The 13407-nt window shown below is 42.2% G+C and overlaps 2 protein-coding genes across 2 annotated transcripts in view; one reads left to right on the top strand and one right to left on the bottom strand.

Moving 5' to 3' along the window:
• Window positions 1-3360, bottom strand: part of wnt3 (wingless-type MMTV integration site family, member 3) — a 30810-nt gene extending 27450 nt beyond the window's left edge. The window contains exon 1 of the mRNA XM_049564465.1: window positions 3249-3360. Coding sequence (XP_049420422.1) covers window positions 3249-3328 — 80 coding nt within the window. The 5' untranslated portion in view covers window positions 3329-3360. The remainder of the gene's footprint in view (window positions 1-3248) is intronic.
• Window positions 1-13407, top strand: part of ormdl3 (ORMDL sphingolipid biosynthesis regulator 3) — a 41569-nt gene that overhangs the window by 11087 nt on the left and 17075 nt on the right. Inside the window, exon 2 of the mRNA XM_049564484.1 lies at window positions 3215-3331. The gene's annotated coding sequence lies outside the window, so the exon portion shown is untranslated. The remainder of the gene's footprint in view (window positions 1-3214; window positions 3332-13407) is intronic.

Raw genomic sequence — 13407 nt, 5'->3', positions numbered from 1 at the left:
ATGTTTCACTGCCAATTAGAGCTGCAACGATTAATCGATTAATTGTCTGCAATTAAATTAATCGCCAATTAATTTGATAATCGATTAAGTGATTTTTAAGAGAAAAATTATTTAAAATTCTCTGTTTCCAGCTTTTTAAATGCGAATATTTGCTGTTTTTTACTCCTCTGTGACAGTAAACTGAATATATTTGGGTTTTGGGCAAAAGAAGATATTTGAGGACATCATCTTGGGCATTTTTCACCATTTTCTGACATTTTATAGACCAAACAACTAATCGATTAATCCAGGAAATAGTTGACAGATTAATCGACAATGAAAACAGTCATTGCAGCCCTTCTACTAATAATGTTTCATCTGAGTGGAAGTGAAACAAAGTCCTGTCAGGTACACTAATTCCAAGAAAGACTGGTTGATCAGGACTGCATTGGTTGCTCTTAAAGCTGCTGCTGCTGATTTTAGCACCAGCAAAGTTTATGCTGACCATTCTCATAAAACATTGTCAAAACAGATTTGTTGTTTGCAGCAAAAACACATGTATAATTTCTTTATCCATCTCTCTGTCTCAGTTTCCCTCTGTCCCTCCCCACACAACAATGCAATTTTAAGTAAGCATAAGCATTGAAAAATTTAAGGGGAAAGTGGAATCCACGTGAGATGGCCCTCCTTAAAAATGCACACAAAGAAATATCCAGTGTACAATGTCTCTGTTTTCTCATGCAGATGTAACAGGGGTGATGATAACAGAGGATTAAGAAAATAACAGTTACTGGATTTAAACATCTCACGGCTCTGCGGTGTGAATATGACAGACTTAAACCAATAATCACCGCTGATGCTCGATGGATGGTATCGGACTAAATTCAGCTGAGGTAATTCCCTGCTGAAAGTGACTGTCATCATTCACTTTACAAACCGCCGCTATTTACGCAAAGAACACAAACACACAGCTGGCTGACAGAGTGGCTTAAGCTGTTCTGAAAATAGCTGATGAGTTAAACCACACAGGCTTCATACAATACTCGCCGTGACTCTTATTAACAACCTTGGCATTTGATAAGAGCACAGTGTTATGTCATAAGCTTCAGGTTCTTAGATATTGATATTCCTCGATGATAAAAGGTTAAAAGGTGAAACCAACACACAGCATTGAGTCCAAGAATAGATGTTTTTTTTTCCTTTTCAAACCACACAGAGAGGATGGCGTCAGATAATTGGACAGAGACACTGGGACCTGTAGATTATGAGCCACAGTGCAGCTTTAAACTGTCATGAATACTCTTAAACTTTGATTTTTCGCATTTTGTACAAAGCTGCTGTTTCCCCAACATTCTTGCATTTCAAGAAGGCAATTTACTGCTCTGTCTCGCCTCTTCCAAACCCACCTCATTAGTTTGCTATGTCTTTCTACTACACCTCATCTTCGTCCACGCATATGTGCATATCACTGGAGTTATTTATGCTCTGTTTTGTTTTCAACACCCCATCTTGTAAAAGCAGGGCTGCCAGGCATAAAGCAGTCAAAAGTGCTCTTCCCTCCAACCCGTCCCACCTTGGCTGGAGAATTTATGGCCAAGTCATCGCCCCTGAGACAGAAGCTGAGAGGAGAGAGGCTGCCTGGGCCCTTTGCTGAAACTCAGCACCCTCTTGTTTGACGCACCACCTCATTTTGTCTCCTTTTGGACATGTTTGACACCGCGGGGTGATGCTACTGACAGCGCCGTTTGACACCCATTCCTCAGCACCTGCCCAGTCACCTGGAGCTACGGCTCTGCTTTTCATCTCCCCACCTTCCCAGTAACCCCTTCCCCAGCCTACACTTCAAAATTTGTTACCCAAATCAAAGGTGGAGCGCATTGTTGAGGTTCGAACATTATACCAGTGTCATGTAAGCTCCTTGAACAGAACAGCTGCAGGTAATTCACACAGAGAGAATCCCGGGCTCTTTGTCGCTGTTGTCTGATGGTTCTCGCTGAAGCCAGGAGTGGGTGTAAAGTCCTCTATGCCATTAACACTTCAGCCCTGTGGCCTGTGTGCTTGGCAGCTGCCTGCTCTGTAAATGAAACCAGAAGATGCTCGTGGTTTGGACAGCACTATGGTGGGACCACATGCTAGTTGGGCTACTAAAAAGTGCAGTAGCTCTGACAAGTATTGTGTCGTGAGCCAAAAGAGCTTTGTCATACGCCTACGCAAATATCTCCAAAATAGAAGCTTTATGTTACAAAAGAAGACCAGGAGCTATGAGGTCAGCTGCATGTAGCTGAATTTGTAATGAGATAAACCTCTAAATTTCAGTTACTGGTGCCAACAGCGATCTTGGATAATTTAACAAAGACTAAAACCCTGCGGCACCTAAACATATTGTCTCCTGACAAATCCGTAGTGGAGGGGGTGAATTGTGCTACAATTGAAAAGCAAAATGATATGCTTAACTGTTTTTCAGAAAGAAAGAAATTAATTACAGCTGGTACCCCATGGCAAACCGCAAATTTGTAATATTTTAAAAATTGTGTACAGGTTTGTCAGTTGCAAGATTTTGTGTTCAACGCATGTCATACATCTACCCCCCCCCAAAAAACCCAATTCAGATTCAGTTCACGGCTTGTTTGGGGGCCGGCGGCCTGAATGTAGAACAGTGACGCACAATAGCAAACAACACAAAATGATCCTATAAGTCATGATTGTTGCACTCCCTGAGGCACTCCTAAAATTATATGGTCACAGTTAAAGCCAGAAATTGATTATGGTTTAGAAAAAGAAGCCTTTGTTGAGTCTTCATGAGCAACATCAGTGTCATTGAGCGGTGTCTAAAATTTATGTAATAATGAGTGATCTTACTGACTCACACTGTTGTGTGGAAATGCCTTGTAAGTCCTTACAGTGCTGCTGACAATTCATATCAACATGTCAACCACTCGCTTATGTATTTTCCCTTTAAATTCAAAAAAAGAAGTCCACATTTGTAACCATTCAGTGGTTCCCAAACTAAAAATTCAACCTCTTTGCATCACAACATACTCCAATATGATAAATGGACCTGAGTGTGGAAGGGAAAAGAACGGCGAGCCTTTTCCGTTACACTAGTATTTGAGGTTAAGATTCTTTGGACTGGGCCGGAGAACATTTTTCCACGCAGTCAACTGAAAGTGCACATTCTGCCCTCTCAGAAATGATCATTTGACCAAAAAGACTCTCTCTCTTTATGCGGCTATAGGGTCTGATGCTGAAACTGTGGATTTAGTACTCACCACCAGATGGGATAGCCTCCAAGCACCCGTGAGCTGGACAACCACACACACATCAAATATCCAATCAGATACAAATCCATGAGGTAAGCCTTGTAGTGTGTGAGAGGGTAAATGGATCAATACATAGAACTTCCAGCAGGCAATGAAGAAGAGTTTCCAGGAAGAGAAGCTTTGGGGCAGCTTGATTGTTGAATGAGGGGAAGATTAAAATGATATTGAAAAAAAAAATTCTTCCTCCTGTTTTCCCCCCTTCTTTGAGTCGGGCCAGGAAAGTGTGTCTGTCTCCTAGTAGTTAAGAGAATAAGTGTCTCTTACACACATGCACACACGCTCCTACCCGTCCTCTCCTTCCCTCCCTCTCTCTGAGGTTCTTCCCTAAGGTAGATATCTTTTTCTCTCTCTCTCGACTTTTTTCTCCCTCAGGATGCCTCATCCACAGGCCCAATATTAAAGGGGGGGGAGAGGCGGGGGGAATGAGGTTTGGAGATGTCAGCTGGCAAGCCAATCACAGAAGATGGCCTTAGGTTACGAAAAAAAAAATTATTATTCGTTCCCATCTGTCAATCACACGCCACCCCCTGGTAATGTGGAAAAGAAAGGAAAGAGTGAAAAGAGGGAGGGAGGGAGGGAAATGAGAGAGGGAGGTATGGGGAGGGACACATGAAAAAAGGTAGTTACTCAACTTGTTTCATGTGTGATCATTAAAAAAAAAAAGATTCCCCAAAGTGGCTGGAGGTAGGTGAAGGGATTTAGGCCAGCCTCGCCAGAGAAGACTCTGCGGTTCGGGGTTTACACCAGCTGACGTACATGTTGACACATTGATTTTTAGGGGTTGTGCCCTGACTAATTGATCCGGATATACGTGCATACTGCGCACACACACTCACACGTCAACACATGCATAATCTCTGTCCCACTCACTGGGACATATACAGTGAATTTTCTAAATTGTTGTCCGCCCACCCCAACAGGGGAGGACATAAAAGGGGACACAATAAAGCCATAAACTGTGGTGGTGGCTGGGCCAGGCATGCAGGGGTTATATGCTTCAGCGGCCCAAAGGCGACACATTTTACATCAATACTATTGTCATTCTGATGGGCTGTGGGGCGAGCAGCCGTGGGATGGGGGGGAGGTGGAAGAGGAGGGAGAGGAGAGGGAGACAGATAGAGAGTGAAGGAGGAGGGTGGGACACTTGTGATGGACTTAGCCTGAAGTAACCACGCATTTGATTCACACACACACACACACACACACACAAGGAAACTGATCAGGACGAATACAAACAAGATACCAGCAGAGATCAAACACAGTCAGTTGTCATGATAACAATCTAGTTAGGAGTTTTGTCTCAATGGATTATCAGCCATGGAAAGAATGACCACCAAAGACGTGACCGCTGCAGAAACCAGTAATGAAGGGGTTCATCAGTATTAAGTTCATACTTCACAGAACATAACTTTTTATGAAAACTGAGGCTCTGAAGTTTCTTTAACTTCAGGATTACTCGAATGTACTGACCAGTTTGCTGATAGATTTTTGCCTCATGCGCCTTAGAAACCGATGATGTCTGTGGCAGCGTGTTATTATAGAAGTCTGTGTCATACTCCTTTTATAGGACAATTCACTGTTTGTGACATGATTAATAAGCACATAAAATATTTTATTTTGACATTCTTCCTCTGTGAACAACACCAGTAGTCCTTTTGGAGCACAGTTTTAAAATCAAGGTGTCTGCAGGTCCTTGAAAAGTCTTAAAATGTCTTCAGTTTCTATAAATGTTAGGTCTTAAAAGTCTTCTTAAATTTGAATATGTGAGATCTTAATCGCCACGGACATTGATCTTTTCATTTATCCATCTTTTAATTTCATTTTGTTAAAATGAGTTCTGATATTTCAAATCTTTAAATCTACCTCTGGACCTAACACTTAACTTTACACTTGCACCTACCTGTTGGCACAATGTTGATTAACCGATCTCACTTTAACCCTTTGAACTCTGGAATCGAAATGGTCCACCTGTGTGTGCATTGGTATTTTTGTTTATTGTGATGTCATTTCTTAGAGCATCGTGAAATGTTTCATATACCTAAAATCTGTACAACCAAAGCTTTAAGGTTATGTAAGTCAATTAACCTTAATAATTGATAAAAGTGGTGAAATTGTGTCATTACAAAATACAAAAAAAACAAATGATTTTATAAAATAAACACACAAAACATATTGATAAAAAAGATTTCTAAATGTAGAAACATAAATAAAACATCTCTTAACACTCCATAATCCATTTGAACTCTGTACATGATTTAGTTTTTGATATATGCTCATTTTTATGAGCATTGTACAAAGACGTTTTGATAGATGCATGCATTCCTCTGGTGCAGCTGCGCATTTTTGTGCAGTTTTGCCCTGCTAATGACATCATCAGGGGCATACAAGTGATGGCACAGAAGACATAAGCCTTAGTTTTCTGCTGCACAAAGAATGAATGCTTTAGCTGTTATGGTTTTTATTTTAGATCAGTTTAAACAGGATCATGCAGCGATGGACGATTGCAGCCGTCTGTGAAACATCTGTTTTTAAAGGGTTAATAACCACACACCTGCATAACACCTACATCTGTGGGAGACCACCCATATATGACTTACCTTTATACTTACATGCAATGCTTGAATAAGATGACATCCAAAAACCTTCTTAAATTTGGTTAAGAATAATCCTGTCCTGTCTGCAGGTATCTGATACCTGCAGACAGCTTGTAAATGTGATCTAACACTTATTAGATATACATTTTCAAGTAATAAGACCAGATGGGTCACCTGGTAGGTTTTACAACAGATTGAGAGTGTGGAGTCATGTGGAAGTCAGGCTGTGGAAGATCTGTTTCCAAGTAAGGAAGGTCACAATAAGTTCAATAACATAGTAGGAGATGTTTTATTGATTTCATCCTGATTTAATATTGTAGGAACAAAAAATGAATGAAAATATGAAATCTATCCCTGTAGAAATAAAACCAGGGATACTCAACTTTGTTTGCCTGTGGGCCACTTTTGCAGAATGACAGGAGGTTGGGGGCCAGTTAATAAACAAATAATAATATTAATCAGTATATATAAGAAATAATTTGCCTGTTTTCATCCTGTTGACATTGGCTGTTAGGAGTGGTGTTTCCAGGATTTGAGGACATTAGATCAGACCTCTGATGGGGGGGGGGGTCCAGGAGCTCCTTCCTTGGCACTTTTTCTTTTTATAACCAGGCTCAATTTTGATGCTCTCTTTATGCACCCTGGCACCTTATTTACATTAAAGAAAACAGTCCCACCCTGCACACTGTCGAGTATTGCTGCCTTAAACAATTACAGAAATATACAGTAGTTGCCTGCATTTGTTCAGGTCAGAGATTTGACTCAAATTTGCTGCTCAAATGACAGGTGACTCAAATATCACACTTGTTAAATCCAGAGTTTGTCATGGACATGCCATTCTTAACACAAATGTTGTTACTCTTCAGTGAGTTTGAAGAACTAGCAGAAATTGAAATATAAAATATCTTAGCCTCTGCTGTGTGTTGCCCGGGGGTTGCGGACCTCCAGGGCATGAGTGAGCTCGGTGGTGGACTGAGGGGGCTGGAAGGTCGCTCAGCAGGGGCTGAGAGCGTGCACTCTGCAGAGAGGAGGCTGAGTGCCCACCGCAGGGAGAGAGCGCAGTGACCACAGTCTGGAGGTCAGTAGTGGAGCGCCCCCCTTCACCCGCCCCTTCTGTGTTTTATTCCTCCATAACAAAGAAGATAGGGAAACAGGCAGTGACTGAGCAGCACTCGACCTACCGCCCTGTTTGAGAGGAGGTGGGGGGGGGTTCCTCTGGGCCTCTAAATGTGACAATAATTGATAGATATCTTTGTGAAACGTGTATGAAGCCTGCTCTCCTGCCAGTCGTGGTGGGGAGTCTTCTGCATTATACCAATAAAGATGACTTTTCAATGCCTCGAGTCAAGATGCGGTATGTCATAGTGGTGCTGACAATGAGGCAGGTCTGTTTTCAATCACGAACATTGTCGTGTGTTACGGCATCGTCAGAAATGTGCCTAGCTCAGCTCTGGGATTTGGACGACAGTTGCTCTGCAGGAGCTATAGCCGGTGTGCAGGGCCAGGGGTGGATGGGGGGAATGTGACAGAGGTCTAATTTATGAGTGCAGGCAAAGGAATCAGTCTGCGGTCTGCATCTGAACAACATTGAAACCACGTTTCCCAGGTTGAGGCCACAAGTGCAATGTGAACTGTCTGGAAAGGCAGCAGCGATTAAGGTCAAGAACATTGGAGCCTGATCTTGAAATGAACTGTGACTCAACAACACTCGGTGGTGGTGTTTTGTACAAACCTCTGCAAAGGAAGGCCTCGGTCTGCGTGTCTGCATCAGTAGGTGCACAGGAGGGGGAGGCGCACACAGCGGTCCCCTACCGGGCCGGTTTCTACGGTGACCTGAGAAAGGCCGTAACCAGGTCCGGCTCTTTCTCAGGCCTAATCAGCGTATTACCACAAAGAAGGACATGTGTTCGGCCCCCCCACCTCTCTTCCCTCCCTACTCAATCCGACCAGCATGGCTGGACACAGGCAGCCAATAAAACCAGGATTAGGAGGGTATCTACACACACTGGGCTGTAGCAAAAAAGTTTCTGAACACGCCCAATCCCGCCCTGCTCCCTTCACAAACTTCTTTTCATTCTTCTCTGTCTCTCATTCCTTCCATCTTTCACTTTATTTCACTTGCGCCCATGTTTATATCCTTCCTTTGCCTCTTCCTTTCAGACGCCTCACCCTGTAAGCTCTGCACACAATGGGGCATCCAGAAATTACTCATTTTGCCGGAGCAGTTCAGCAAATTCCCAATGCCTCTTGCTCCCCTTTTATACTCTGGATCCTGTGCTTTTTTGCTGTTATGATAATGAAATGTGCTCCATCACAATGACAAAGCTGTGCATGTGTTTCGCTGCGTATGTGGATTGGTGAATTTATGTGAATTGACGCTCCTTTACATATTTTTGCACAAACTCACGCATCTCCACATAATGCGCTAAATGGAAATCAAATCCTCCAGATTTAATGACCACAGACCTCCATCTGTGAAACCACTGCCTGATAAATTGATACCAGATAATGATAATAATTAAGTCCCGGTGTGCAGTGTGTTTGTCTGCACAGGAAGTGCATTCTGTTTACTGTCATGATTTGTCTGGAGAATTTTGGAAGTCCTGCGCCTCTTGGTGGCTGAGAGAGTGCTGGCTCACCTCACAGTCCTCGCTAATGTGTCCTGGAAATGGGAGAGTGTTAAGGATAATATCACTGCCTTTGTCAGGACTTTTTAAGACAGGGGACAAAGACGACAAGAACTCTTCCCCCAAATAAACCTTTTTCATTAGAGCGGCAAACACTTCATCCCTCGGTTGTGTGAGTGCAGCTCTATGAACCGCTCAGTAAGGTCCCACAGGGAAGAGCCTAAACCCTCAGCGGTCTTCAGCCGGACACTGAGGCGGCCTAATTAAAGGGCACTTAAGCCCCACAATGTGCGACGGTGCAGGTTGGAGTTGGTGGGGGTCCCCACCGAGAGGGACAGAATTCATGGCACTCGTAAACAAGGGAGTCCAGGACAGAGGGACAGAAGAGGGCTATGTGCCAGAGACTTTGTTCACACAAGATGAAGAGTCAACAGCCTCCCCATCCCTCACCCCTCCTTAGCCATCCCCCCTAATAACCACCTTCTTCAGAGGAGCTGCAAACACAATGCCGTCCCACTCCCCTCCTCTTGCTCTCAATCACTGTTGGGACAATGAGGGGAACCCCCCCACCGCACCACCACCACCATCCTTCTGCCCCTCCCCGACCCCCAAACAGACACTTCTTTTATTGAAATTCTTTGGTGTTCTAATCCTCAGCTTCCTCCAGGGGCAATAATGGACTCCCTGCGTCAGCCTTTTCCAGCGAGGCTATCATCCAAGCCTGCTTGGGTCACAAGTCCACCGCTCCCATTGGAAAAAACTGCCCCAGTAGTGTCATTCCTGTCACATCCCGCTCATCTACAGGCCCGATGCCACTGGCCGTAAGAACATGTTCGTATTAATAGCCATGCATGTTTCTATATGTTCAAGTACAGTACAGCTTTACCTTTAGATTTAGAGAACAGGTTGGGAGTTTGTTATTTTTGTCTTTTAATAGTATTTATCAGCAAGGCTCAACAACAAGGATTGCACTGGACAAGTAAAATGCCACGTTGGGCTAGTAAATGTAGCAGCTCAATTACTGATCAGGCAAGTGGTAAAGAAGAATCAACACATTGCTTTGTTCTGGACCTGATGATGGAAGTAGCAAAGGACGAAGCCATCTTGCTGTCTTATCTCTGTTGAGAGTTGAATATGCTCAGTAGCTATCGGACACTCCAGAGAAAATTGCTGTGGGTTAAGACAAAGTTTACAAGCTGCAAGCGAGCATTTCAATTATCTTGGAAACAGAAGTTTAATTGGGTGGCATTAGGCCAAACATTAACCGTATTGCATAGTTTGCCGCAAGTTTGAAAGCAAGGCAGATACAACTGGGTTGTTTCTCGTGATTAGTCTGTGTTTTCATTTGATGATGGCTATAAATAGTTTCTATACGGGCAGGTACGGTTGGCTTTGGGCAAATAGATTTGGGTCCCACTTGCCTGACTGAGCAGGTGAAAACAACATTAAACATTGAATTGAATTGAATTGAATTTATTTGAATCCTGATTAGCTCCTCTTTTTGGCTTCACTGCAGGTTCGTTCATCTGTACCGCTCATGGAGTTCACGAACCATGTTCAAGTTGCCTAACAGCTGGCAGAAAGTGCTGGAAATACAACATACTGATTAAAAATAAATTGTCAGCGAATTTCAGAAGTGAAATGAGACGCATTTAAATGCTGAATACAGATTATACAGTACATTTTCAGTGTTAGGTAGACTGTTGTTAGACATCACCTTGTCTAATCCTGTTTGATGTAGAGGCTGTAATCATCATTGACTTGAATGGGGTTGACAAAATATAGGAAACACCTCTTATTATAAAGCAAACTACAGCCTCTAAAATCACCATTAAGTTGAATCAAAGCCTTAGCTTTCATGAGTTAATGAATGAACATAACAATAGTTTGCACTGACTTTAGCTAGCTGTACCCAATTACAACAGTGTACTGTGCAGACATAAAGACAGACATTTAATATACAAAAGCATTAAGTAACAGTGATTCACACTATAACCAATGTAGATAAATACACTTAGAAAAACAAAGTACAAGATAACAAGAAGGAAAACACAGAATGAGCTTGGCTTTATTATTCTACCTTTAATCTTGACTGATGCATCACTGTGCTTGTGTCGAAGTTAGTGGACTGAAGATGATCTCAGTGTAGACTCCAGGATGGCACCAACCAGTTAAAAGTGTGTTGATGGTGACATCTGCTGGTCACACACAATCAAGAGCTCTAGACTGTCAAATGGATATATGAAAGGTCTTGAAAGCATGAAGCAGTCAGGCTGTAAAGTGACATCACAACTTGAACTGCAACTAGCAACTAACGATTATCTAACTATTCTTTTAATATTTTGGGGTACGTCAGTCAATAAAATGTCAGCCATTGTGACGGCCATTATAATGTACCAGAATCTGTGTCATAAGAATTACTTATTTTTCCTTGTTAGGTTCACTTGAAAATGATACAGAACAAGACAAAGCAGCATCTTTTAAATCTTGTATTGCTCTGACAGCAGGAGCAGAATATGTATCGACTTCTGTTAAACTGAATATTGTGCATTGCACAGTACAACTGTAAATTTGTTTAATTAAGACAATGATATTGAACAAACCAACAGCTTTTTCCCTTGATGGATTTGGCTAATGGTTAGAATTAAATTACTACATTGAATTGCAACATCGCTGGTACACAAAGGGATATAACACCCAATTCCTCGGCCAAGAACATTGCAATATTGCTTTCTGTGCTATAACAGCTCAGAATGTCTTCCAAATATTTATTTTAAAGACGGCTGTTTTTATGACTAATGCAAACTGCTTTGGCACAGGAAGCAAAGTGTATGTTTTCTCTACAACAATCTTTGAAAGCCAAGATAATATAAAGACTATACAAGCTTCAGTATCTAATAAACCCTTCGCTACAACGAAGGCTGAACATATAATGCTGGATCTTTTAAGGAGAAGTTGAGAAAGACCCCCTACTCTTTGCATTAAAATGTGTCTCATAACCAAATTGTATCTACATATGATATTACCTGATTACATTTATACCTGGTATTAATGTCTCTATCGAGATCCAACTGAGATCTGATCACTCTGTCTAGCTCAAATAACAGAGAGCAGTTCAAATGGGCCCCACCCCCACCTGTCAACAACATAGACTGTGTAAAAATAATGGACGTAGCCACTGTGACGTCACTCATTGGTTTGTGGACACCTGTTTTGAAGCCTTGAGAGTGGCATTTCAGCCGTCACCATCTTGTTTTTGGTTTTTTTTTTTGAGCCAGAAGTGACCAGAAGAGGGTGGAGGTGCGGAGGATCAGGGGGTGGATCTGACTCATAGACTGTAGTGACACCTCACAGACACCTTGTTACTCAAGGCCCTGCCCTTGAATATGTGTAACTTTAAGCCTTAGTTATATGTAAATGTGACAGTTATATAACAATTTACCCACCACACAGCTGCCATGAATGGGAATTGAGCTATAGAGACCAAAACTGTTTTTATACCAGGCTGTAAACATGTTTATTTCTGCTGTAAAGCTGAGCATTTTATCATGGGAGGTGTATGGGTATTGACTCACTTCTGGAGCCAGCCTCAAGTGGCCATTTGATGAACTGCAGTTTTGTTTTGTTTTTTAGCACTTGAATGTTAGCTTCATTCTTTATACCTAGAGGTTGCTGCCTGGTCAACTATCATGATAACAATTGTTGAAAAGTTTTTGTAATTTTTTTTTTTTTTTAAATTACAGTTACATAGAGTAAACATCATGAAATTGTCTGCATTGTTAGAAACATACATCATTATATACATCAGAGGCAGTCAGGAAGATTGAGAAGGCAAGAGCGAGATAGACAAGGATGGATCAGGCCTATCTGATTGTAAAACATTCATCGACAGGAAGAATATGTCACAAATAAGCGAGACACCCCAGTAGTTATAGCATCAGATGAGAGAGAGACCACCTTGCGCCCCGTAATTTCAATATCAGATGAGCTGCTGCTGCCTCGCTGGTTTGAAACAGCTTTATGATTACGTTTCTGCCCACATAGTTGTTGTTAAGTGGGTTGAAAACGATATTGCATTTACGCTTGAGTTAAATGTGGTTGCAATGCATCCCTGACCTCCTCTGGAGGTGTGTTAACTGATTGGACTACAGTTCGTCCTCAGTTGTTTTGGGTGCATTTATTCCTTTACTGTCATGTGGTAAGGCACCATCCAATCGCAACCAAATCACCCAAAGCACATTTTAATGCCAGGTGTAAAGGGGGTCAAAGTGGTTACGGCACAAGACAATGAAAAAGTGATATGAACTTAACAACAATCCTAAAGCTGCTTTTACACCACTGTGCATTATCTGCTCTGACAATTGTTCCCCCAAAAGCGAAGCAGTTTTTATAAGCAGTTCCTCCTGCTTTGGTCCAATGCCGCGATGATAGGCAGATGCTATGTCATATTTGGTCATGTTTAGACAATTATTTAAAGTTTAATGGAAATGTTATCAAAGCCCGGTTTTATTTCTGGTTGTCTTTACAACATGCTATCACCATAACTCCTGGTATTCAGCCACCAACATTATCAGCTCCTCCATCTTGTCCTCTTTCTGCTATTGTGATGCCTGCTGTTCGATCAGCCGAAGCCAGCTGGCAACTGCCAGAAGTTCAACACAGTGAACTCAGCATGGCTGAGCAAAATGTGTGCGCGTGCACGTGGGTGGCAAATACTTCATACACTGGCTGCTGTGTTAAAAACCGCCTCCCCTCATTGACTGAAGGTGGCAAGTTACTGCTTGGTGGTCTGAAAGCAACTTTATGTATAAAAATGTTTTTGGAATAGTTCAATGAAATTTTGTCAGTAAACTGAAACAAAAATGCAGACTGAGCTTAAAGGTCATG

This window comes from Epinephelus fuscoguttatus, linkage group LG20, assembly GCF_011397635.1.
Source record: "Epinephelus fuscoguttatus linkage group LG20, E.fuscoguttatus.final_Chr_v1".
Taxonomy (NCBI): domain Eukaryota; kingdom Metazoa; phylum Chordata; class Actinopteri; order Perciformes; family Serranidae; genus Epinephelus; species Epinephelus fuscoguttatus.
Note: the sequence above shows the minus strand (reverse complement) of the source record. Positions and strands in the feature narration are given on the sequence as shown.